Genomic DNA, 27,456 nt, shown 5'->3' with positions numbered 1-27,456 from the left:
ACATGGGTCTCATTTCAAATGTGGATGACAAAGGAGTAACCTTTTGTGAATATGTTTTCTGTGACACAAAAATATCAATTCAAATATCCATCTGTCTGCATTTGAATTGTGCAAATCTATTGTGTTTTCAGTACCTGACTGGTAGAAAAATACGTTTTTGTGTAATTTTCATTTTGTCTCGCTTCCTACTTTAATTTCATTTATCCGTCGGACAGAGAAAAAGTTAGTCATGTTTATAAAATGTATAATTTCATAGCAGAAGAGCTTCATCACACCCTGTAGCTATACAGATTTGAAAGGTAGCAGAGAAACTTACCCCAGAGCCCGGAAGCCCGACTGGTCCAGGTGAGCCTGCTGCCTGTTTGGGTTGAAGCCCAGCTGGGGTCTCCATGGACCCCTGTTCCCCCTCTCGTAATCCTCTGGTTTCAGAACCTTATCGGGAAGCCTGAAAAAACAACAAACAGTCAAAGATGCACTAAGGAAGATTTTAAATGAAGGCTCATTTACGCTCCCATTATGTACGAAAGTGTGTCCATTTCAAACAATATAATCGTCATCACTGCCCACATACGTCTATGCGCCCTTCACGTCGGCACTGATAAGAAATACAACCACTAGATGGCGCTGCTCTGAGTCAAATCAGTCTTGCATGGACCTCCACTTTTCATTCACCACCATCCAACTACCATTTAATTCCCATATTCTCTATCTTTAAGCTTTCAGAAGATGTGCCGAAATACGGACGAAATGAACGCAGAGTACGGACAGAAGACTGCACATCTAGCGTTGAGCATAAATTAGCCTTAAATGGGTCAAACACAGGACTTTCATCCCTGAGATCATAGTCCATGTGAATCCATAACCTGACTTCTCATTTTTACACTTAGTAGCTTATTATTCTGGGTTGCAGTTTGGTTAGTTTAATAAGTTCCAAAACTACTTGGTTAGGTTTAGAAAACAATTCTTTCCTTATCACTGCCCCATACATACCAGGTGTTGCTGTACTTTTGTGTATTCTATCATTTTAAACTAAAGACTCTGTACGTTGGGGAAAGATCAAACAAAATGAGCATTTTGAAGACATCCCTGTGGGCTCATCCCTTTTGATAGACAACAATTTGTTATCACAACCTGAAGAAGGTGTGAACCGATACTTATATACTACTGATATACTGACAAACAAAGAATATAAAAAGAAATACAATTTTTATTTGCAATGATCCCTCATCAAACAAACACAAAAGATATGTAGGTAATGGAGGCTGGATAATTTACAGTTAAACAATGAATTTTATTGTCAGGCCAATACTGGTCGATAAAATCGGCTTACCAATGTGGGCTCTAAAGCAGACACGTGTTAGTTTATTTTTAATGTGTCCACCCTTTAAAAATAAAGGCTTTTTACATTTTTTCAAACCACCTTGAGAGCCTGGACATGGATCATTAATGCCATTTTATCTTTTGGTCATAAGTTTTATGACCAGGCCTGACCCAAAGTGGGAGTTACGGGCCACAGCCGGACCACAATAAGTTTTAATTTGGCCCGGCAGATGGTTCTAGAGGAAAGAAATGTAAATTGAATTTAAAAAAAGATAAAAAGTAACTAATGATTTTTTGGGAGGTAAAATGCCTTTAAATGTGTGGCATAATCTTTGTTTCATAATCTGAGAATGGTGGTCACTTTATGCAGGAAATTTGGGAACCTTGGACCATTTTACATCTCGACAATACAATAGGGGTTTGATTTTGGCCCTTCAAATGTCAGTCTGCAGTTTTGTCTCATGAGCGTTATAAGCTGCCAGTAAAGTTTTGTGATTGTTGTGACTTTGTTTGAAAGGGTAAGTCTGGTGATAGTCCCAAACCAACAATGAATGTATCTACTGACAAGTACTGTGTGTAAAAATACATCGTCTTATTTTGACACATGCTGTCCTGCTGCCACAAATACTCACTAGAGCACCAGATGTGATTTAATCTGTTGCTGAAAATAGTCCCAGACAAAAGCACTATTTCCTCCTGTTGTTTGATAAATAACTACAGTGAGTTTTTAAAGTTATTAAAGAGTTACAAGAGTTACTTAAGATTTCTGTCTTCAATAAGAATCAATGGGCTTTGAGCTGTGAGCCACAAACGGAGTAGGATAGTTGGAAATAACAGAAATATAGAACATCAGCAGCCTTTAATGAGAAGTGCAAAATGAAAAACACTGTTATCCACACCTGAAAAGGATGAGGCTCGAATGTTTGGCCAAACATTTCTAAGATAAATACAGTTTAACAAAGAAAAACCCTCACTTGGCTCCAGATAGGAGGACCGCCTTGAACACAAAGCCATCTGCATAGTACGGATCCTTGAACTTTACTCTGGAAAGCAGAAGAAAATCATTTTCAATAGGACAAAAATGGTTCCATTAGCTCACATTTTTAAAAAGGAAAATGTCCCCTTCGACTCAGAATAATCCTCGACATGAAACATGACAAACTCAGGATCTCTGTGATGAAGTGTTATCATTTTCCTTCTCAACCTGCCTTGTCTACTTCACCCTGTCATTTGCCACATGTTCCTGAATGTCTTTTCAGCCTCAGAGAATGGCTGCACACTCGTATTATTCTAATGACAAGTGGGTGTAGAGATACACACGACTCAATGCTGCAATGTGTCTGTAAATAAGCTGTGGTGCACATGTATTGATGTGTGAATCACTGATAAACAAAATATACTGAAAAGAAACGTCTAAGATTGTTTGTTTGCATAAAGTATATGTATGTGTTCATGTACACAATACTATGTATGTTACCTGTCAGATGTGAGTCTGTCACTATCATTTTAAACTCCATATGAAGGTTTGTTATGTTTATTTCTTTCTTCTCTTTGTGTTAAAGCTTTGAAGCACAATCTTAATCAAAATCTTTTTTGATAAAAGTGTGAAACTGCAGGTGGACAAAATAACAGGAACATACGACCATGTAATAAAATTCAATATAACAGCAGAGAAAGGGCAACGGAGATGGATAAAAAACGACAGCAGAACAGGTCATTTTAAAAAGGGACAGTTCACCCCGAAATTAAAAAATAAATATTTTTCCTCCAACCTTTAGTGCCAAGTCTCTATCTTGGTTGTTTTAGAGATATCGGCCATAGAGATGTCTTTTAATGGAACTAGATGGCACTCGGCTTCTAGTGCTCAAAGCGCCAATAGAAAAAAAAAAACATTTTGAAAACTCGACCTCTCTTTCCAGAAGTCATGACCCAGTTATTCAAGATAATCCACAGACCTTATTGTGAGTAGTTTCATGGAGGAACCATTTTATTTTTACCAAACTACACCTGCCAAATGTATCACTGTGCAGACGAAGTTGTGGTGATGGTGAAGGATGTCAACATTATGGCAGCCTCCTTGACTGTGTTGTAATGTGAGCAAGCTTAGTTAGCAATCCTCTCGTCCGTGAGTAGATGCATGCTTCCTTCAGAACGGTGATACAACTGGCGGGTGTAGTTCGGTGGAAAGAAAATAGTTCCTACATGAAACTGCTCACAACAAGGGCTGAGGATTAACTTGAGTAACTGGGTCGTGATTTCTGGAAAGAAAAATTGCTTTTGAGTTTTCTTTTAAAAAGGTTTTTTGGGCGTTTTTAGCACCACAAGCCGAGTGCCATCAAGTTCCATTATATTGGAGAGAAGGAACTCACACCAAAACAATGTAGATTGATAAATAGCACTACAGGTAAGGCGAAAAATATGCATTTTAGATTTCAGCGTGAATTGTCCCTTTACGTAGTCAAATAATGAATTAATATTAAGATTAGCTGATGGTGGGAAACTTATTGCCAACCATTTTGATTATAATTTCAGTTATTTCTCAAACAAAAATGGCAAACATCGTCTGGTTCAGGCTATTCAAATTAAGAGGATTTGCTGCTTTTCTCTAATTTTTATATACATTTGAAATCTGAATAGCGGGTTTCAAACGGCTGGTCAGAAAAACAAAGAAAAGGTGTCAAAGAAGCTCTTTGCAGACATTCAACGATTAAACACTTACCAAATAATGGATGAATAGATGAAGCGATCATGACTTGTTGCAACCCTAATTAAAAGCTTCACAAAGAAAGGATTTGCTGCATGACTTCTGTGCTCGAATGTGTTAAATTTACAGTTGTTTCTTTTATTGTGTCCACCTCCTCTCATAACTGACATCAGTTTCTTTATTCCAGTCAGACAAGGATATGCAGAGCCAGAGTTCAAGTACAAGCGTTTGAAAGAAAAGCAGCAGGACTTTTAGTAAACAGTATGTATAAATAAAGAGGAGCCATACTGTTGAGCTGCTTCAGTATCACTGCAACAAACCACCATGACCACCGAACCTTTGAAAAATCTTATCAATTTGTGTTTATATGTCAAAATGTTCTACTCTTAGTATTTATTCTGTTTTCAGACAGTAAATGTTGATGATGGATGGTTCTTACCCGATCGAATTGTTCTGTGAAATGTCACGCAGCATTGGGATGGGTGACATCACTGCCCTGAAGGATAAATGTAAAAAAAAAAAAACAGTGAGTGAATAAGCAGGTCAGAGTCGTCACACTGGACCAGCTCTCCCTTCAGTAGGATCGAGTGTTTGTTAAAAACATAACATGGGACCAAGTGCACAAAAGTTTGAAAAAAGCAGGTGTTCCTTACTTATCTGGTAGAATAGGGTCGTCATCAAGATTTAATGTACCTTGGATTCCATGGCAGAGCTCTGCAGGGATCTCAGTGCCCTGAAGGAGATAAAAGTAGAGTCTGTATCAAGCAGCTGCCACAGAGCAACAGCATTTGCTCAGCAGAAGACTATCCAGTCCTATTTGTTAAAATGCTCTACATTATTTATCCTCTCTCCATATTAGATGATTGAGAGAAAAAAAATAAACAAAAATAAAATAAGAGGCCCTTTTTGGATCAGATGAAGGTAGACCACAAGAACAAGACTGAAAGCTGGTATCAAGGTGGCAAAGCAGAGACTAGAGAGACCTCAAAACCAATAACACTAAAGATATGTGGAAGGAGATCCTAAATATCACAGGCTAAAAAAACAGGAGCACTAACATCATCTGTGAGTTCAGATTTCCTGATGAGCTTCACACTACAGTCAGTATCAAGGAAGCAAAACAGACCTCGGCAGAGACCTCAACACTAACACTAACGTTATGTGGCAGGAGATCCAAAACGTCACAGGCGAAAGAGGCAGGAGCGTCCCCATCATGTGTGAGCTCAGGTTGCCAGATGAGCTAAACACATTTTGTGCTCCGTTTGATCTCCTCAAGAAAAAGTAAGCTGTAAAGTCTACTCCTCAAATTCTGGTCAACTTTTACAGAGGAGCAATAGAAAGCATCCTGACTGGAAACATCACAAACTGGCATGGTTCATGCACGGCCCAAGACATGAAAGCTCTACAGCAGGTGATTAAAACCGCCCAGAATATCACTGGTACCATCTACAGAGCATCAGTGACATCAGTGAAGTGAGATGTCTGCACAGAGCCCAAAGCATACTAAAAGACTGCTTCCATCTGGCAAGAGATACATTAGAATCTTATTATTATCAGTTATTTCTATATAGTTATGTTCTGTATTTTGTGTTTTCTGGAGTTTTGTTGTAAAATCTTGTGTTGTATGATGACAATTCATTTAATCTTAAAAAATAATTTGTATCAGAATTACTTCAAGGCATTTATGTCCTGGTAGCATCAAGGAAAAATACTGTATGTTGCCATGAAATTCAAATTAAGATTCCCCAGAGGATGAACTCCTTCATTTTTGTACAACATGTCAGCTTTGCAAAGAAGATATCTATAATCTTGCGTTAAGTCCGAACTCCACTGGTTCCAATCTACAGAGCATCAGTTTTATTGGTGAGGTGTCTGGGTGGAGTAGGTGTTGTCTTTTAGTATCCTCAGGACTGTGTGCAGTCTCTTCACCCTGCTGCTTTCTGGCAAGAGATACAGAACTATCTGCTGCCATACCACCAGTATACATAGCAGTTTCTTTCCTGAGGTTGTGAGACTCCTGAACTCATCTTGTCATGAGCTAATTTCTAGTAACCACCATCAGGACGAAATTTAAATGTTCAGCTCTACTACTAGTAAGACTCGAAAAGAGGCACATCACCAGTATTTGAGTGCGAGTGTGTCCAAACCTGATCATTCCTTCTTAATGTCAGCAGTTTTACATGCATTGCTTCACACTGTTCAGACTTGCTCATTCAAAAGTATTTACCCAGCAAATAAAATATGGGTCTAAACAATTGCTTTGGTTAACAAATGCATAATCAACAAGACTAAATCCAACTCAGACAACACCTGCACAGCTACACAAACATCTGCAGTAGAATGATGCAGCAAGAAATGCAGACATTTTACTGGATGTGAAAGTTTGATCCACAGAAAAAGACTATCATTACAGGCACGTGTTAAACTGACAGAGCAGCTGACTGTGTGCAGATTGGAGGGTGTCAGCTGAATGATGCATTAGACCTCAGCAGACATATTTAACATAACTTTAAATAAGCAATGAAACAGCGCAACTGAGAAACTAATTGCTTTATTGTCGCATTTCCCATCAATCCCTTGGTTGCTTCTAGTCTAAAAGTGCACTGGTTGTTTGCCAACCACAGACAGCTAAAAAACTTTAAGCAGTGAGAATTTTTGTTTTATTTTAAACACACATTAACTAATTAGTACTAACTATTTAGCTACCAGTCTGGATCTCGTGTGACTTGAGTTTTGGGTCTTGTTACCTCGAGAGATTCTGCACGGTAGAGTTCGTGGATGAAGTCGAAGAGTGGGTGAGACTTCCCAATAAACACTACATCGCTCCCCAGGCTGTTTCTTTTCTCTGCAACAGAAAACAGACAGCAGCTGTGGTCAGAGGGGGAAAACCAGCAAGTGAGTGAGAGACTGGAGCTCTGACTTTATGGACTGGATGGTAGTGGGGAAGAGAAGAGAGATGAGGAGATGAGAGGGCTGATGAAAAGGAAAAGACTGACAAACAAACAGCCACACAACAGACTATTAACGTCAGGAGGAGAGAAGAAAGAATGAGGCACCAACATTAAGCTGTGTGACATTCGAATGATGATTACATCGAAAAAAAGACAGAAAAAAATGTCTTATGTTAAACAAATTGTAGTTTCCAGATAAGAGAATTGTTTTCTTGAACACAGCAGCTGGTACAATCAAAGTCTTTTTAATGGCCGTCATTAGCAGTCTTGAGTTTGCCCCATTAAAAATGTACAAACTTTACAAAAAACAAAGAAAGATCTTTTCCTTTATGATCTGTAAAAAAACAAAACAAGTGTTGTTACAGTATTTGACCATAATAATAATGATAATAACAATAGAAGAATTTGAGATGTAGCTTTTTTTCTTCTAGTTATGAGTCACAAGTGTACAGATATGTTCTGATTCTTTAAAGACTCATCTACTATATAAAGACAACAACTTCTCATTTATATATTGTAAATTAAATCTTATCTGAATAATACCAACTCTTTAAGTGACAGTCACAAATATAAGAGCCATGTCTGAGCAATCAGCTCAGCAAACCAACAACTTTTGTTGCAGAAGTTAATTACAAAAGAAACCCAGAGTTTTATATTGTGGGGATTTTCTCACCTTCCTCAGGTGTGAGGTCGGGGTAGACATCAGCAAGCGCCGCCCTAAGCCGACGTTCATCCACAAAAGGCAGCAAGGCCACTCCTTCAAAACAAAAAAACACATATACAGATTAACTGAAGTCAAAATGACTTTATACGTCATGTAGTTTACGTTCACTTAAAAAAACCAAAACATTGAGAGTTTGATTTGGAATTTAACCTCCGGTAATGTTTGTTTCCTACACAACACAAGTACATAAATTTACATAAGGTCATGAGGAAAGTTGATGCAGAAAATCTAATGTTGTTCATTGGATTCGAAACAAAAAAAGTATTTTTTACTTTTGTTCGTCTGTAAAGATGGCAACAATACAGCCGTAAATAAGGTTTCCCCTTGACTCCAAAAGACTTTACTGTATTCCCTAACTTTGGAAAGCAAAGTTAGGTCCAGAGAGGAATACTTGGTAAGACTAGTCTAGCACCAAAAAACAAGCCTGTGAGAGAATTACTTACTGAAAACTCCAAGGGTGTATTTGTGATATGATATAAAACTGCTGGAACAACACTGTCAAAAACATCTCCATCCTCTGTTGGCTAACTGACTGGGGAAAGTGACTCACCCTGCCAGGCGTATTTCTTGCCGTTGAGATCAATGGCAAAGTCATCGGGGTAGAAGTCGATGATGGCAGAATCCTGTGAAGGAAGTATTTAAAATAAGATGAAGAGATCCCTAAAAAGATGAGTCAATCTCCTGATCTCTTTGCCCCTCATTCTCAACTCTTACCGGACTGCTCATGAGGCTTCGCCACGTCTCGGGCAGAAAGTTGCCGCTGGCAGCAGGAAAAACTCCCATCAGCTGCTCCAGTGGCTTGAACTACACACAACAACCACACACAAGTAAGATTACATACTATGGACTGGTAGTTAACTTACTCAGTAGGATCTTATACCTTTTTTTACACCAAAAAAAAGCAAGTATATGCACGTTTTTAAAAGAATAATCTGGCTAAATAAAGGTGATTGGTTCCTTTCCCATTGTCAGCCTTTGAAAGAAATTCAATCCAAAATTGAGTGAGCTTGCCAGTTTTTAATTAATTCCATTGTAATGCAGATTCCTCAAATTTAGGGTAGGTAGTGGGGCTTCAATTCACCAATATTTATTAATTCATATTCCATTTTAGACAACAGCTAACCTTTGTTGTGATGCGACAATGTTTTCATTCTTATTTAACTTCATTGCTCATTTCATCTTCATTACATACAACTTAAAATTAAAAGGCTTACGAGATCATGAGGTCCAGCAGATAATTAGTTTGTTATCAAAAACTTCATCTTGAATAGTCCGTATCAACAAGAAAAATGCTCTACATCTTCACCTGTTTATCTCTTTTATTGTAAAAATTCTGAAACTGATGTGGTGTTTTAGTGGATTTCTGTAATGACACCTCTACTTGGTGCGGTTGGCAAAATGACCTCAAGTTTACGGGCATTTGACTGGAGCAACACATTCAACATGCTTGCGCTTGTGATCGTGGAGAGGAGATGCAACAGTAGACCGGAAATGACAAAAGAAGAGGAGAAGGTTATTCTTACCGGTTTGGTCCCCATCTCGAACTCTGTGAACATCTCTTTGATGTCTTTGAAGTCGGAGGCGAACGGGGCGTAGTGGAACGGGAAGTACCACTTCCAGGAGGCACAGCCCTGCAAATCATCACAGAAACAATCACTGACTTTAAAAGTCAATTAAAATTCTCAAGCGCCTGAAAAGAAGTCTCCAAATCATTTGTTTTATCAAAAATACAAAAATATTTAATCAATAATGATATGAAACAGAAAAAATATCAAATCCACACATTTAAGAAGCCAGAAGCAGCGAATGTTTGGCAGTTGTAGACCTTATAAGTGATTACTGATCAATTATCAATGTGCTGATTAATTTTTTGAAACCAAAAAATAGAGTGGTCAGACAAACAGAAGAAACACCAAGAACTCCCACTTTGCAAAAAATAAAAAGCCTTTAATAAAAGGGCTTAGCGCCTACGTGTTTCAACTCAGTCTTCATTAAGGCATACACCATAATTTTCTGTTCGATTATATCATCTGCTCATTACATTTTCATTTTCATTTATCTCCTGACTAACATGTGAACAGGATCAGAAAAAAAAAAACAACACTTAAAGACGAAATGGAAAGAAAGAAGCTTTTCTTTGCCCTTTTTCCACTGAAGTTCCATTGCAGCATAAAGATTAAGATCCAATCTGATCAGACTAATGTGGCTGAGCTGACATTTAAAAACCTTCACAGGCCTGAATTCTGTATATGTGAAACAGTCTAAACTGCCTGCTAGGCAGATCCAACTCCAAAATTACATTTCCGTCTGTTGTTGTTTTAAACTTCTGTGTCGATGGTGACTGGGGGCAGATTTTTGTTGCTTTAACTACAATGAAGCATAAACCAATCCAGTCCTTGTAAAGACAGACTGTACCGTGAACCCTGGAGCATCTGGGGACAAAATATTCCCCAACACCTGCTGAGAGGCTCTTACATCTCACAAATAATTCCCTTCCTCAGCTCTGTGTTTTTGAATGTTTATGCAGGAGCATAGAAGAAGAGAAATACAAAAAAAACCTGTCTAATCCTGCAGGATCCAGTATTTGGACGACTTATCCTTCCTGAACAAACACGCCTCAGTCCAAAGAACGACCTTCACTTCCCACAATCCACCTCTGAGAAAACAAGGCCCTCTGATAAATCCACCAATCCTCACATCTCAGTGAACCTCACCACTCTATTATTAAAGATGGTCATTCAAATGATAATATGGGACTTTACCATAATAAAAGGTAGAAGAGGCGCCAATCTCCACATTCAAATAATCGCACAAATCATTTATGTTAATATGACCGAATGTTTTGTCTCGAGGAGAAATTCATTTGTGACTGCAGCCGGCAGGTCAAAGACCACTACGACAGAAAATACATTTACTGTTTCATAACAGGAGGGAAAAAAGCTGCCAGTTCATGTAATCTCCCGTCTTTCAGTGTAATCTTACCTTTATAATCATATTGTGTTTTAATACACTTCTGTTGCCAAATGTATGCCTGCAACTAACTAGGATTTTATAATCAATTAATCTGACTGTCATAGAATAGGAGGGTAATGGCTAAACAAATGTCAGAACTCCAAAGATATTCAACTCTTTATGCCAATTACGACGATATAAAAAAAAGGAAAAAAAACCCAGAAAATTCTTGTGAGAAACTAGAAAAAGCAATTGTTTGTTATATTTTCTAACAATGGACTATTACATACATAGCTGGTGATTTTTAGTCCTTCGTGAAATTAACAAATAATTTCAGCATCAGTCACTTTCAATGATATAAAAACATTAAATTTGATTTAAAATGTGTTCTTACTGATTGGTTAGTTTTTACTGCTAAATTAAAGTTAAATTTGAATACAACTCATTACATCTGTCTGTAAGTCAGTACAATTTTGTGGACATTTGTTAAATCATAAAAAAAATGTCTTACGGACTTTAATCTTGATAAATGAAAAAACAAATGCCCTTAACTACATAATTTATTATAATTAAATAGCATCTACATTGTCATTTAAGAAGAAGAGAGAAGACTTGCTCTGGTTTGGCACTGATCTCTTGATTCTATTCAGCTTTGATCCAAGAAGTTCTGATTCAACTTGTTTCAAATAGTTTCAATTCTTTAATATTCACACTGTTTCTTTTGTTCATGAAATTGCTTTGACCGCAAATGAAAAAGTTAGTTACAACCTTAGTATTAGGTACAAGGAGCTGAAAACGATTCAGTCTGATACAAAAGTCATGAAAGAAATCCAGCCCAGGTGTTTCTAATGTTTTGTACACCACATTTAAATCAATGAGGGGAGACTCCAAAATGAGCATAAAGTAAATCTACTCCAATATCATAAACACAGAGCTGCAAAAAATTAATAACTTAAAAAGGACACTTGTCTACTATTTTGATAATTAAGATCGTTTAAGTAAAATTTGCTGCTTTTCCTTGTCTTCTATGATGGTCAATCGGCTGAGTCAATAATGAAAATAATTGTTAATTGCAGCCCTAAACATCAACAAAAAACAAACTTTACAACAATAAAAGGTTTATTTCATGGGTTTTGTATTAGACAGTAATGGTTTTAAATAGGTTGACCTACTGTAATAATCAACTTTCAAACACATTTCACTGTAATAAAGTATTGAACCAAGAAAATCAAATCAAACTGTAACGAAGAACCACAGCCCACACATACATATATTCAGAGACACAAAGGTTGATTTTTGGATTTAGGATTCAATATCGGATATATTGGATCATTTAAATTAAAATTGAGATTAATCAGAAAACAAATGCATTTGTTGAAAACTGTCCTAATTTGGGTCCAAATTGATGAAAATGAATGAATTCAAGACAAAGGTGGGCCATTTAATGTCGATTTTTGGAAGAAAAAAATAAATGAAACAAAAAAAACTTAGGGGTGAACCATCCCAAATAGACTGTCAGCATGGAAAATGTTTCCATCGGGGTGACAAACCAAAAAACGCAAAGGATCTGAAAAACTGTGATACCGAACAAAGTGTGAATCTTTTGCGTTTTGTATAAACTGAGCGCTTCCTTCCCTGATCATTTGGCGAGGTGTGCTTGATCATAACTCTGCGACGGCGGACAGAACCGTGAATGTGTGGCAGCAGAGCGAAGACACGTCCCCGTCCGCCGAGGGCCCGTTAATGAATTCATCCAGAACAGCCCCCTGAGACGGGCTTTGGATTGGCGAGCATGTGGAGTCACCACAGAGAGTGAATATACACTCGTCACAATCAGCCCGGACAAATCCCCCCGGCTCAGCCCGAGACGCCCCAGCTCTTCTGAAGAGGGCCCACAGCTGATTATTTCATTTCAAGATAAAGATCAATATTTTACAACAATAAAATGATTTAGTGCATAATCACACTGCAAACAATAAGTGCAGAAATCAGAGACGGCTGCTTGGAGGTTTGTTTGTTGAGACACTCCACAGTAAGGAGTTCTTGACTTTCAACAGAAAACCTGTCGCTCTGTTAAAATCTCTGGTCGCCAGAGAAGTCTTTTATTCAGACTGAATCAAGTCTGATCTGAGGTCAAAACTGTATTTGGTTAAAAATAAGAGACAAAAGTGTATTTTTTTCACTGCAGCTGGGTTAGTTCTATTTTTCTAATTACACTATCAACTGAAATACGGTAACACATAAATGTGTCATCTTTTCATTACAGCTTAAAGTCTTTTTCTTCTTACATCAGTTTGTTATACTAAGGTGATTTGTGATGTTATGTCACGCATCTTGCAATGCTGGCATGCTATACAAAATCAGATACTAGGGCGGCATTATGCTGCCATTGTTATGTACAGTGTCAGAAAACACAGCAGGCGTAAAGAAGGGTCTTCGCTGGGCAATACTGGGCAGTCTCTGTGTAAAAAGTAGGGCTGTCCCGAATACCCTTTTTTGAGCTTCAGTAATAATCAACAGTGAATATTGGAAGCTTCAGATGAAGAAGGAGAGGACGGAATGCAGAGGATGACTCCAAAAGGCCTTAGCCAGACATTTATCTGTTCTCAATCAAAATGGACTGCATAGCTTTGCAACGCATGTCTTTGTTTAACTAAAGGCATTCATTTTTTAAGGATTCTGCTGTATTGATGTTTCTGTTGTTATCGTTCATTGAATAAAAATACATTTTCCGAAAGGTTTGGTGAGGTTTTCGCATGTTTGTAATCCAGAGCGGTTTGGTTAAACAAGGTTAAATAACAGCTTTTGCTGTAGTTCGCCTTTATTGATTGCCTAAATTTTGCAAAAAAAACGAAAACAAAGCAAAAATGTGAATATCTGAATCCATACATTGAAAAATACCTAACCATTGAATGAATATCCAAATCATTAGGTCTTGCCCTTGTAAAAATATAATTAGAGTATTAGAGTAAATAGAGTTAGCTTCCAGAAAAAAAGAATCTGTTGATATTTTGAGACACTAATGCTGGAGGGGAGAACCCCCTAGCTTTTAAAGTTTAAGACTCTTAATCTTCCCATAATTATTTTGGGACCTTCACAGCATTTGAATCTGTAACTCAGGAAAAGGAGTGAGAAACTTCACCAAATGTGTGGTGCTTGGTTTGTTAGGGAAGGCTAAATACAGCTGAACTATTCTTGTGCAGACATGGTCTGATTGTGAAGCTAGTGACGGGTCATAAAAATCATTAGAATTGTTCAAAGGAAGCCAATTAAAATATGCAACATTCATATTCAGTGGTGTTTGGATAACTTGTCAAACCATCATCTTTTAGGCCCCACTTGGCTGAAAACATGTCGTTTCTCAGCAGAATAGACAAATTTGGGATAAAACTCTGTCCAAGTTCATGTCACAACACTATTTTACAGTAAATGTAATAGACATGACAGAGTGATTTCAGTGTTACCTGGTAATAGTAGCGCAGCACCCAGCAGAGACCCTCCACGTACGACTTAACCACCTTCCGCCTGAAATCCTCATCTGACACATCCACATCAAACTTGGTCTTGTAGTATCTCTGCTTCCAGCCCTCCTCCCACAACCTGCAACACACACACACACACACACACACACACACACACACAGACACACGGTTAACCTTAAGTGATCAAAACTATTCATAACATGGAAGCACTTTCCCTCAAAAATATACACAGTACTGGCATAATAAAAAAAACTTGGCAAGTCATTAAAGCTAAGCGCACACTGTTGGTGTCAAATACTGATACTTTAGGATGGTGGCTGACCTGACCTACAATCACACAGTATCAGTATTTAATGGGTTGGGAATAAGACTCAAAAATCATCTTTTTTTACAAATAGGACCTTTAATGCCTACAGCTTCGAGACCCAGCAGCAATTATCTTACACTTAGAAAAACACAGTCGTCTTACAAAAGTAGTTGGTGTTACATGGTGTTACATGATTTATGGTCGCACGTAGGCTCTACGCAGAGCCTTCGCCATAACCTACACATTTATACATGTGCACTGGCATTGGTGAGCAAATTGCCACCTTTACTTTGCCCTTTTACACACCGATGCCTTTGGTTCACAGCTGTGTCTCCGGGATAGAGCGAGCGGACAGGCACTCTCCCTGTCCGCTCTCTCTAGCCCAGAGACACTCCGCCAGCAATGAGAGGCTCTGGAGGAGAAGCATGAGCAGCCCGCCGACCAGGTTGGACTGCAACAGTCGAAGCAGGGAAACAACAGGTGACATTACAACTGGCTTGTACAGCTACAGCTGAAGAGTAATGGTTGAGAGACCTAATGACTAAAAACTGAATGAACCAACTTTCTCAGCATTAGTTTTATTTAAAGACAGAGGAAGATCTAAAGGTGTACATTAATGATCAAAATAAACACTTATTCAGCATTAACAGATATCTTTTCATGTAAAATGTCTGCTGTAATCATAACACCAGTGTTATAACAAGTTTATTAACTGGGGGAAACGGTCCTAACCGTAGGATCCCTACTGGACAGAAAACACAGCTGGCGACAACCTCAACCAATGCTTCCTCAGTTGTAAGTTCACAAACATTCTCTGATACCAAAATGCTCGGTAATCGTCCCAGCAGTATTTACCGTCATTATATTGCTCAACTCTCTTGGGGATCGACTGTCTGGATGCTGTGGCTTTAAAATAAATATTTTTTCATTACCAACACTGTTTGTGACCTTGAAATGTAAATTAATTCTGCTGTCGAACATGAGTGTATATAATGGGGTCAGATGTTTGTAGAGTAAATGTTCCTTAACGATACATTTGCGTATTAAAATCGCTGTTTTGAGGATGCTGCTCTGCTCATCTATAGGCTGAAAAAACTGCATTAACTTCCTCACTGCTGCTGGAATAGTTTAATGGCTTTGACTTCTCGGTAGATTTGGGGCAGCGATGCCATTCTGCACACATAATCAAGTCTGTCCAGCATCTGTGCCGTGGATTCTCGGAGCGGCCCACAGGGAGCGCCGAGTCCTAAGAGGAAAGCCTCCATGAATACCAATTTAGCCCGATGGATTTAGCAGCTTTGACGAGTGCGTCACAGAGGAATTTACTCGAATATTCCTGCTTTCCATATTAATGACATGCAGAAGGAGGTAGGAGCTGTTCAGCAGAGGGATGAGTGTGTGTGTGTATGTGTTAGGGAGGCGGCAGAGGGTTAAACAGCTTGTGCTGCAGCTCTGTGGCATTAATGAGTCCATCTCTCCAGTTGTGTTTGTTAACACCATCTTCACTGACTGAAGCTGTCTGTAAAGAAGTATTTGAAAGCCATTTTATTAACTACATGCAGACTGTCCGGTAGGCTAGCACAAAAGACATTATCATCCAAGGAAGAGCCTCGATCCAATCATCCAATCAGCACAGCCATCTTGTTGGCTACATCACTCTATTAGGTTTGTTCACTTAGCGCAGATCCTCTAGTCAATGAGATTATGTGAAATTTGGAAAAAGAGGACATGTAATACCGCAATCTCTATGATTCACCTGAAACTTCAACTTTACAACAGAAAGAAAGCGTGTTTACAGACTGGTACAAGAAACGATTATGGTCTCTATACCCAATCCCTTCATCACAACTGTACGAGGCTTGAATTGTTACATAACTATTGTTTAAATTATATTAAAAGGGGCACTATGAAGTTTTGGAGCAGAAATTCAAACTCAGAATTTTAATATTTACAATATTAATGAGGTAATAATACTTTTCCATAACTGAATAAACAATGTAAAACAGACTGAAATTGTGTTCTTCTTTAAAAGGTCAGTCTGTTTATTCAGTCATGTAAATAAATAGTTTGTTCACGCATAAACCCCCCCCCAAAAAACAGTCAATCAAGATTTTTCTCTTCCGATTAAAATTTCTTCCCCAAAAATACATAGTGCACCTTTAAGGCATAAAGGTATGCATAATTAGGGGCGTGGCCAGTTTTAAGGGAAGAGCCTCTGGAGGGACCAACACCAGGAGTCGAGGACAGCACAGTTTGTTTTTTAAACTGTTGAGATTGAAAAGTGAATTTATCCTCACTCTCGCCTGCCATAAATTGCCAAGGAAGTGCTGAACTCAACTGCAATATACTGTAAGTCTTGTACAAAAGCTTGCTCAGCTCCACCCAAAATCAACCTCTTTGCCCATTTTTGAATAGCTGAGTTTGCCGAAGTCAGGAAGTGCCAAGATGGCGACCACCTGTATGATCCAGATTGGGCTTTACTTGGGCTCTTCAGATCCCTTTCGGTGGCATTAGGACTAGGCAGTATGACCTTAAAATAATATCACTGCATTTTTAGGCTGTATCGCGACAAACAACATGTATCTCTATATTTGAAATGTCCTCAAAGCACTTAATAAATGTCAGGATTAAGCGTCAAATTACAATATTTTTGATCAAATGTCTTGATATTAATATTGTGACTATATTGGTACTTTCACAAAACATTAGCACAATGAGATTTACGATCAATTATCAGTAATGTGGATGTAATCACCAAGTGGGTGAATGCAAGTATCAAAACAAGTAGTAGTCTGGTAGGTTCAGAAAATTCCATCACTTTACAGTAATGCAGACTTTAAAACCAGATAAAGACAACACCTCTTATCATGATATAACAGTTTCAGAAATGTCAGATGTCTCATATTACAAAAACGAGTATCATGTATTGCCCGGCCCTAGGTGATGTCACAGTGGCTCTGTCGACTATTTTATACAGTCAACAGTATTCACTGTAAATCTAAACACAAAATGTGTTCACACTGCCGCCTTAACCCCACCCTGCGCTTAGACCCAGCCCACCCAGCTTATGCAGGTTTACCTGACATTGTCTTCAGGCTCCGGCTCGCTGTCACTGTCCTCAGCTTTCCTCTTCACCCCCCTGTTGTCTGCGCTGTCACTGGTCCCTGCAGACGACTGTCCAGGGCGACAAAAAAAACAGTGGGAAAAAATAAGACAGAAAGAAATATCAGAAGACATTCAACATAAACTTATACATTTTAATTTTCTTTCAGTGTATTCAATGGAAGCTAAAGACAACTTAACATTACCATGTGATCGATCAGCAACACATAAGACAAAGAAAAGCACAAAATGATCACATCTGAGAAGATGGAATTAAGGTGTTACACATTTTTGCTCAAAAAGTGACTTAAAATATTAGTTGACCGTTTTATTTTCAACCCTAATCATTTTTTATTTGTTGTCGTTTACCTAACTAATTAAGATCGCATTATATTCTCTAGAGACATAATCAATAATATCTGAAATTAAGAATATTTTATACATATTTATGCCATACAGATAAAGATGACGTATGATGTTATGTTCATTGTAGCATCAATTAAAAGTATTGTATTCAACAGTGGTGTTTGTTGCAATCTCATTCAGAAAGGGCAGTTGAAATATATTTTTACTGATAAGGAGTCATCTTCTGGCTGCTACAGCAGCTGTAAGTTTGTTTTTTTTTTTACAATTGAAAGATATTGTATTGAAAGAAACCCCCCCCCCCCCCCCAAAAAAAAAACCCACTACCTTAGCTACTTAGCCTTCCCATCTTCCTGAAGCCTTTGTGCTCTTTTCATTCATGTGCAAATGTATGGCTGACTATTGTTGGCCGATACATTTAACGCTTCACACGGGCAGGAAATTTAACAGCTTAACAGACACGTTAAATAGAAACACGACCATGAGCTGAACCAAAATACAGCGCCCACATTCAAACAGACTGCTGTTCAGCGACAATCCAACTCACCCAGAAGAAAAGGTGACACGGTTTCGAAACGACTGGCGGCATGAATTTTTAACAAGTAAAAGGACATTTTCAAGGATGCTGATAAACTTTTAGCTGCTGAAGAATTAAATACTTCTGATTTTGAACATGCTGTACTGATCAAGGATTTTTAGATTACAACTGGGTGATAATAAAGAACATTTTTTTTACACTGCATTCTCCATGCACCAGCCAATTGGCACTTCAAATGTTAAAAGTGGATCCCTAGTCAACCATTTGTTCATAGTAAAGTCCAACTCCAACTCACAACTTTAGATGCAGAACAAAATACAACCAATTCCAAATAAGTCGGGATGCAGTGTGAAACAATAATAAAACAAAATGTGATCATTTGTGATCAATTGAAAACAGGTCTTGAGGAGTACTACTGTACATGTGAAAAGAAGTAGTTTAAATTTAAATATATGATAAATTACCTTCAAGGATGTCACTCAGTGGTCATTTGCATTGTGGATATTATAGGCACCAGGTTTTGAAAAGCAGCCCACAACAGCATTAAACTTCTATAACTCTCTTGGACTTATTATGGACAGTTAAAAAACAAATGATCAAAATCGACACATCGGAACCAGAGATATCCCCTTTTTTATTCCACATGTTCTTCTTCCTTTTTAAAACCCGTGGCCTTCATTACCCACAATGCAACTGAATATTCACCTCATTAACTTTGTCGATTTTTGTAAATAAATGCTTGTTGTGAATTTGACGGTAGCAACACGCTTCAAACCAGTTGGGACAGGGGCAACAAAACATTGGGAAATAGGGGCGAGTTTCACCATTTTGTGAAACACATGATTGTATAAAAAGGATATTGCTACAGGAGTTCAGGAACACTTCGTAAAACTGTTGTCTGTAAACAGTTCGTTTGCAGGTGTGTGCATTCTGTTTTCAGGAATGATAATCTTCCAAAAAAGTTTTAAAAAATAATGTTTTTGTGCGTGTGTCCACTTTCCAGTTCACCATGAACTTACATTGCCACCGTTTCTTATCATGGCCTTCAGGGACTGAGCAGCATCCTGCAGAATAAAGAGAAAAAAAAACACTTTCTGACCGCACTGCTACAACGATAATTCATCACCAAGTTACACTCAAACATGTCCTCCACTTCCTGACTGGATCTGAAGAGGAGTAACAATAAAATCATATCACTCAAAATATCACAATATGTGACTGGCAAGAAGACTGTTGTAACTGAGCATGATACGAACATTTCATGTCATATTTATCCTCTCTAACATAATTGCTATTTACAATATTGATCCCAATAATCATCAAAATGTTCTTAAAATCTAAACATAAAACTTATTTTCACTAGAACAAACTGGAATCTCTGGAATCTAACATTTTGTTAGGAAATAAACAATCTTATTGCATCACAGAGGGACACTTTTTCTTTAGTGGAAAATAATCAAAGAATCTTAAATAAGTAATCATAAATAATAACGTCTTCCTGCACAAAATAAATGGAGGCAGCCTAAACTCCCTGTTGTTCTTTAGTTTAGAATCAGTAGTATTTACACACATCCGATTTAACCTGTTTTTGTGGGGATTACAATGTGTAAACTGAGCCTTTAGCCATGGTGATGGGCTTAGGCGGTTCAAAATAAATCAGGAAACCAATAGACTGTCAGCGAGACAGCTAGACAGCTTTTTCAAGTCATTCATGTGAAGATAGTCATGATAATCTGGATTCATTATTATCCAATAATGAAAATTCACTACAATCATCTTATTCTGACTGTTCCTTATTGCGGCCATAAAAACGTTTGTCCCATCCCTAGCTGTGACATCTAGATTGTGATTTATTGACACACACACTGAAGAACAGGCCACAATCTGTGTGGTATCTCTTAGAAAACTGTGACTATGACAACGAAGAATAAAAATTTTCACTCTCAGACTTCTTGAGCAAACCCAATGTTGTTCAGACCTGGAGCTTGAGTTCCAGAGCTACAAAGAAACCCCATAATAAACATGAACGACCTGTCGTACCTTGTTGTGTTGCTCCCTGGACTGCATCCTCATGTCGTAGGCCTGGTGCCGAGCATTCTGGACTGCCTCGGGTCGGTCTCTTCTCCCAAGGGCATGAGGGGCAAACTGGCCCGTAGTCATGTAGGCGGGGCCCCGCTGCTGATCCATCTGTGATAACACAGGGGGAAAAAACTACTGTCACCCCTTTGAGAATTATTCATACCGTATATAAACAATAACGTCCCTTCTATATACACACATTTTTTTCATCTCAGTTCTTAAGAAGCGTGTGTTTAAAAAAAAACCCAAAAAAAACAATCAACAAAATCATCGTTATCCACCTTCTTTACTCACCTTCATCCTCTTTTTTTTCTCCTTCATTCTTCTCTTAAAACCTTCCTAAAAGAAAGAAAATGGGAAGCCTTATCAGTCACTGAAAGAATTAAAGCAAGGTTAGAGCAGAAATAATGGCACTGTTGTAAAGTTGTCTGGCTGTAGCTAAGTGTTTCAGTTTCTGTCTCTTATAGCTGGGTATCATTTGACCTTGAGTCTTGGTACCAAAACCAGTACGATGCTTTTCCCCATTACCTTATTTTGAGAAATATAAACTAAAAGTTAAACTTAAATGTTAACTGTTGTGTTCACACCAGAGGACCTACAAGACCTTCACTAAACAGGAAGTATCTGAGAATAATTAACAAGAAATTAAACACAAATGTTGATATTTTGGTTTCCAACACTCCTAAAGGCCTTTCTATAAACTAAAACTTTTATGATTGCTGTGTGTAATTCTCACATCATCCTCTTTGCGTTTCTTGAAGATATTGTCCTCAGCCACGCCAACTGCCTGCATTATCATCTCGACTCGCTCCAACTCAACAAAGCCATTCTCTGTCAGGTAGCCCTACAGACAAACACAGGTCGGTTTATTCACAGCACAGGACAGTCCGAGATTCTCTAAAGAAAAAATAATCCACAACTGAAAACAGTGAATGGTACAAATTTGTGATTATACTCACCCCAGTTTTGTGCACAACGTCTTTGTAGATGTTGACCAGTCGATCTATTGCTCCCTCTCTGTACAAAATAACACCAGTGAATAATTAAAGACTAGTTAATCAGTGTAAATTTAAATGAGAATCAGGACAGGACATTAAGCTGACACTGAACACTGATTTATCAGGAAACTTGGCTGGCCTTTCAGCCATGCTGGCAGGTAACCAAGTAACATTTTGAGCTCTATTTTACCCTCATACAAATAAGAAACACTACAGAAGAACAGTACAACACAACAATAGAAGTCTGAGCTTCTCCGCCAGCGTTGGAGGTTATAGTGAAGCGCATGCAGGATTACGATCAATGTGAAAGTGAATAATCAGGCTGTCTTCAACACCTGCGCAATTTAAAGCAACACAATGCAACTGTCCTGCAATTAACCCTGGTTTTGTGAAGCTTAAAGAAAGCAGAAGTCTTGCCCACGTCTGGGTCAGCTTCTGGAGTAACACAACTAATTTAGTTGACAGAAAGGAAACATTAAAAAATCCTGTATATCTATTCTATTATTTATTTTTAAGACCAAAGTGCTGTAAGGTCTTTCATTAAATTAACTGAGTGTTGTTTCTGGATTTTTAAAAAGGACCAACATGTACAATTTCCACTAATATTCAAAGAAGATTCAAGAATGAAAAAGGGGTCCTGGAGCTCACCTAATTTCTAAGGACGGCAGGTGTGGCAGGAAATCATTTCCAACAAAGAAACACATGAAGACCCAGTCGTCAATGCTTCTCTCGAAATCAAAGGGAAACGGCAGACTGGCCATGGTCAGCTCTCTGGCGAGGTACTGAAGGAAAAAAAAAAAAAAAAATGGAGGGACAGTAGATGCTTTATTTTTGAGGCCAAAGTTTGCTAATTTCATTTAGTTCAAACACATTCATAACACAACACATTCAAAGACACAACCTGCGAGAAATAAAAAATGTCTTCATAGAGTAACAACAGGCATCATTCAATCAGATGAGTCATGTCTGAAATACTCCGTACCATGGTCATTAAGTGGATGCAATAGGGCTACCTCCACATTTTCAGCTGTATAGGCTAAAAAATATGACAAATATCATACCTCCCGCAGCACACAGAGCCTGATGAATATGAACTCCTGTTCAGACACCGGCATCGAGTCTGCAAACTGATCATGCTGAAAGAGAAGACAAATGTATAAAAACAAATATTGTAAAATTCACATCAGATTAAGACAAAAGAAAGAGAGGGAGGTACCAAGTTCTGATTACAGAAATTTTCCTCTGCTAAATTTTGCTCATCGTAACGCTCTCAATGATCAACTACAGTTTAAAATATGCTACTTTTTCCCTTAGTTCTGGTATCTGAACAAAGACTCTGCTATCAAAAAAAACACCATCCATGTCACATATTTTCTATATATTATATAATTAAAGATTTTGCAGAAAACTAGCACGAACAGAACTCACCTCTCCCTGTTTCTCTCTGGCCGTCCCCTGACAATCTTTGATTTCGTGACCGACTTGTCCGCAGAGTGCGCAGGGGCGGGGCTTGTTGGGTTTGAACTCCTCTCTGATGATGGTGAAGTTTGGCTCATGGGTGGCCAGGCCCAGCATGATCAGGTCAGCTGACCACGCAGAAAGAAAAAAGATGTTATTTTAAAAAGATAAACAAGATGGCTGATAACTATCAGTTACTTAATATGTATTTTAATGAAACTTATTCTTCATTTCAGAAGGTGGATTTTAAGGCTTACCATCAGCTCCACACAGGCAGTGGTGTGTGTTGGGGTCGTGGTTGGGTTGAGCTTTCAAAGTGAATAACAAAGGTGAGTCAACAACATGTCTGCGCAAGAGATTCAGACTTGACTTGTGTTCATGTCAGTATATTTTTGATGATGCTACTCAACAACACTTTCACCTTTCTGTGTTAATCAGTCAAGTGCGACTAAATTCAGCCTGGAAATGATGTATGATATTGATTTGTTTTGTGTGCTTTATATGAGCCTACTTCACATGTTTTTGTGCACACGGATACATTTCTATTGGCTTGTAAGGCTGTGTTTTATGATCTTCTGAATATCATCACTTTTGTTGTTCATGATGTATCCTATACTGTATATGTGCTTTAATGTAATCCTTTGTATTGCAACAGGTGTTTGGCAGCTGTACCTCTCTGTCTCCTGATGAAGTCCATAATCTTGTGTTCGCCTTCCCCAGGAACACTGGCATCAGACAGGAAGACCTGGATAACAGTCAGTAAAGATTAAAGGTTTGTGACCGTGAACACTGTTCACATAAAACACACCACCAGGGTACAACATCAACAGCCAAGAGGTGAAAACATTCATATTTCATGTTTAATCTTCATGTTTTATATTTATTTATCATTTGTTCTGTCAAAACAGCTGCTAACATTTCTGGCAGTATTTGAAAGCCTGAGTAGTAAAGTTACACTTACAGTGACATTGCTCCATCCTGGATCATTGCTGAGCCTGTCTGCGACGTAGTATCGAAGACACTTTGCCAAGTTATCCATAAACTCGGTTCCCTGGAGACACAAGAAATCAAATTTGTAATTCTGCTGTTATAAGTAAATATTTAAACAACTTTTATTTACACTCCGGTAAACAAAACACATTGACGAACAGGCGTTTACATCATAAAACAAAAACTTTAATTAACTCAATATAACATTAACATTAAGTGACAAGTAGCCATCAAATAAGTCAATATGATCTAGCAAAATCAGACTGATGGATTTCACTTAAAAAAAAACTGCATGTAGCACTTATCCCACTCACCGGTGTGATACAGTTGCTGTCAAACCTCTCTTTAATCTCCTCAGGTGGAAGATAACCTCCTGTAGAGGAAAACATAACATGTAAGTTTACATTGAGCATGAAGGGTAAATAAAAAAAAAAAAGACAGTGAAACATCTACCAATGAACACAAATCCAGAGTGAGTTGTCAACAACAGTGCATCAATTAATTGTCCCCTATTAAATTATTCACAAACTATTTGGATGATTAATAACTTTGAGTACATTTTAAGAAAAAAAGTCAAAATTATCTGATTCCAGCTTCTTAAATCTGAGTATTTTCTGGTTTCTTTCCTCCTCTTTGACAGTTAACCTAATATCTTTGAGTTGTGGACAAAACAAGACATCTGAAGATGTCTTCTTGGGCTTTGGGAAACACTGATCAACAATTTTCTCCATTTTATAGACAAACAACTAATCAATGATTGAGAAAATAAAAGATGAAGATTTATCAACAGTGTAAAATAATCATCAGTTGCAGCCCTTCAACATTCAGCTAATTTAAGCAAATTTAGCAGTAAAATTAGTATGTTGCTGTCCTGGGTTAAGAGGGTTGAGGGGTGGAGAGAGTGTTTCCTCTCTCAGATAAGTGGATACGATGCTTCAGGTACATGAAACTGGTACAGGTACAACTGTGGAGAAGTTAATACCACTGCACAAAGACACTCAATGGGACAGTGGTGATGCTCCTTTTAATAACTGTAATTTACTGTATGAAAAAGTAGCTGGCCAGGTGTATTTTTAAAGTCTGGATTTGTCTCTACAACTTTGCATAAAAGCTCTCAAAGAGCACCAACATGACCAAACATCAGCTCTTTTAAGTCATCAGTATTTTCCTTCCCAGAGTTCAGAGAAAACATGATCAGGTGGAAAATGTTAAGTGATGTTCTGCGTAATGTGAAGGATGTCACATTCATCATACATTCCCTTTATTTATTTATCATCCAGGAGTGTAGGGATTTAAAAATATCAAACACCTCTCTGGATGATCTCCTCCCTGATGCGATGCTTCTCCTCCGTCAACTCCACTCCTTCTTTCGAGGCACGAAACCGCCGAGAGCGCTGCTGGTTCATTTTGGCCCGTGGAGCCTGGTCATAGTTAAACAAGATGTTATTTTTAATGTGCAGTCAAACCAGCCAAACAGATAACTACACTACCAGTAAATATTTGATTCTCTGGCAGAAATGCAACTTGGCTTCTCTGGCTGCATGATCCCGCACTGAGAGTTACTCACCACTCCATCGATAGCCATGTAGAGAACTCTCCTGGGTCGCACAATATTGAACAGGCGGTCGATGTACTCAAAAATGGCGACCATCATCTCATCTTCATTTTTGGGAGCAGGTCTGTGGACAGCAGAGATCAGAGTGTGAGGTTACTACTTTTGTTTTATTTTGTTTATATTTGGCAGACCCTACCACTTTTTTTGCTTCAAACTGTGTTCTGTGGACCTTATTTTCCACTGAGAGCGGCTTGTTTAATCAGTTATGGAAAAAAATATTTTTTTATTACCTCATTGATACTGTAAATATTAATTTACAAAATAAAAAATTTAAAAATATGTTAAATTCTCATATTCCAGATTAAAATGATTAAATTAATATTTTCTGATTTATTTCCTCCTCTATGAGAGTAAACTGAATACCTTGGGTTGTGGACAAAACAGGACATTTGAGGACGTCCTCTTGGGCTTATGGAGACAATTATCAATATACTTTTTTTTTTTTTTTACGTTTTTTAGACGAAACTACTAATCGACATTTATTTCCAGCCTTAATACATTAAGCTTTATTGTTGACATAACTTCAAAGCAGAAAATGTAGTCATGTTAGAACAAAAACAAAGTCTTGAAATGCACAAAAGTTAGTTCTTACTTGTCTTCTGGATGTGTACAAGGGTGAATGATCCCGTTCATGTCCAAGTACAAATTGTCAAATTCTACCTCGTTGGGATTTGGTTTGGTTGTATCAACAGGAACACGGACACCATTACACTCTTTACCCTGTGAAGATAAAACAAGAACAAACAAATCACTTTGACTGAAGACATCCCGGACTTAACCCTGACAACTGTTTCTAACCCACTCAATAAACACATAACTGTTAAAAAAACCACGGCGAATCATCTGTATTTCCCATAAATGTTAGTATGTTAATGTTTCAATAGTGTGTTTTTAAAGTGTTAGCTGAGGCGGGAAATCAAAATCTACAATTTCATCCACCAAACTCAGTGCAGAAGTAATACAAGTTATCACAGATAGGCGGTCAATATTTTCAAACAGCATAGAGTTTTTACATCTTTTCTAACCAATAAAGGTCGATTAGGGTGTCAAATAGTGCTAGGCTGTATGTTGAAATAGTGTCTATGGTAGTCTGAAATTAAGGACAAACAACTACGCAGTTTTGTTTACATCCCCGCACAAACTTCCCCCGTGTGTCGTGTTTTGTCAACTGCTGTCTGATGAACCGAAACCTTCAAAACACAAAACATTACACTGACGACACATTAATGGTCGCGAAGCTTCAGAATTGATTGCAGTCAGTAAATGTTTAGTTTAAAGGAGGTTATCGACCCTTAAATCTTCCCGTAAATGCGACATGCAAACTGACTCGGTTGCTAGCTAACATGCTATCCACTTACCTTCTCCTCAAGACAATGCACAATGATTGACGGATATTTTCGGCTCAGCCATCGGAAAAACGCCGGGACTCCCATCTCAGGTGAAGAATCGCTTCTCTGTCAGCTTATAAAAAATACGAGTTCGTATCAAACAGTTAAAATAGCTTAATTAAAACACGCAACTTGTCCAGAATGAGTCCAACAGCTCTGCTACATGCTGTTGACCATGAACATTGTGTACTTTTTCCGGTTCATATCATGCATTTCCGGATCATTCCAGAGAGTCATGTGGGCTCACAGCGACATCCGTGGCCTTAATCGGCACTGCAGGCAGCGGTATTATTATTTCCCGAGAAGAATTAAGCTTATTTTACTCATTTTGGTTTTTTTTGTTTTGTTAAAATGTCACGGCACTTGTACTAGGATAAATGAGCAGTGTTTAGCATTATTGATTAAATTTGATTTTTTTTCTCCTTCTGCTGGGGCAGTTTTATGAAGTCATGAAGCCCTTATCTCAAATGTGTCTTAAGGGCCAC

General features: G+C 38.1%; 1 protein-coding gene across 1 annotated transcript in view; it reads right to left on the bottom strand.

Moving 5' to 3' along the window:
- xrn2 (5'-3' exoribonuclease 2) overlaps positions 1-27,159 on the bottom strand; it is a 43,309-nt gene extending 16,150 nt beyond the window's left edge. The window contains exons 1-27 of the mRNA XM_073492875.1: positions 26,942-27,159; positions 26,176-26,303; positions 25,536-25,647; positions 25,278-25,389; positions 24,283-24,341; positions 23,940-24,029; positions 23,651-23,723; positions 23,236-23,286; positions 22,949-23,106; positions 22,582-22,656; positions 22,169-22,302; positions 21,482-21,539; positions 21,259-21,366; positions 20,817-20,861; positions 20,484-20,630; positions 19,463-19,507; positions 17,520-17,614; positions 14,116-14,251; positions 9,223-9,330; positions 8,414-8,503; positions 8,250-8,322; positions 7,649-7,732; positions 6,772-6,869; positions 4,678-4,757; positions 4,464-4,520; positions 2,295-2,363; positions 317-445 (exon numbers count right to left, since the gene is read on the bottom strand). Of these exons, the coding sequence (XP_073348976.1) occupies positions 317-445; positions 2,295-2,363; positions 4,464-4,520; positions 4,678-4,757; positions 6,772-6,869; positions 7,649-7,732; positions 8,250-8,322; positions 8,414-8,503; positions 9,223-9,330; positions 14,116-14,251; positions 17,520-17,614; positions 19,463-19,507; positions 20,484-20,630; positions 20,817-20,861; positions 21,259-21,366; positions 21,482-21,539; positions 22,169-22,302; positions 22,582-22,656; positions 22,949-23,106; positions 23,236-23,286; positions 23,651-23,723; positions 23,940-24,029; positions 24,283-24,341; positions 25,278-25,389; positions 25,536-25,647; positions 26,176-26,303; positions 26,942-27,016 (2,489 nt within the window). The 5' untranslated portion in view covers positions 27,017-27,159. The remainder of the gene's footprint in view (positions 1-316; positions 446-2,294; positions 2,364-4,463; positions 4,521-4,677; positions 4,758-6,771; positions 6,870-7,648; positions 7,733-8,249; positions 8,323-8,413; positions 8,504-9,222; positions 9,331-14,115; positions 14,252-17,519; positions 17,615-19,462; positions 19,508-20,483; positions 20,631-20,816; positions 20,862-21,258; positions 21,367-21,481; positions 21,540-22,168; positions 22,303-22,581; positions 22,657-22,948; positions 23,107-23,235; positions 23,287-23,650; positions 23,724-23,939; positions 24,030-24,282; positions 24,342-25,277; positions 25,390-25,535; positions 25,648-26,175; positions 26,304-26,941) is intronic.
- Between the last annotated feature and the right edge of the window lie 297 nt (positions 27,160-27,456).

Source organism: Pagrus major, chromosome 22, assembly GCF_040436345.1.
Source record: "Pagrus major chromosome 22, Pma_NU_1.0".
Classification (NCBI taxonomy): Eukaryota; Metazoa; Chordata; class Actinopteri; order Spariformes; family Sparidae; genus Pagrus; species Pagrus major.
This window is presented reverse-complemented; position numbering and strand designations above follow the sequence as displayed.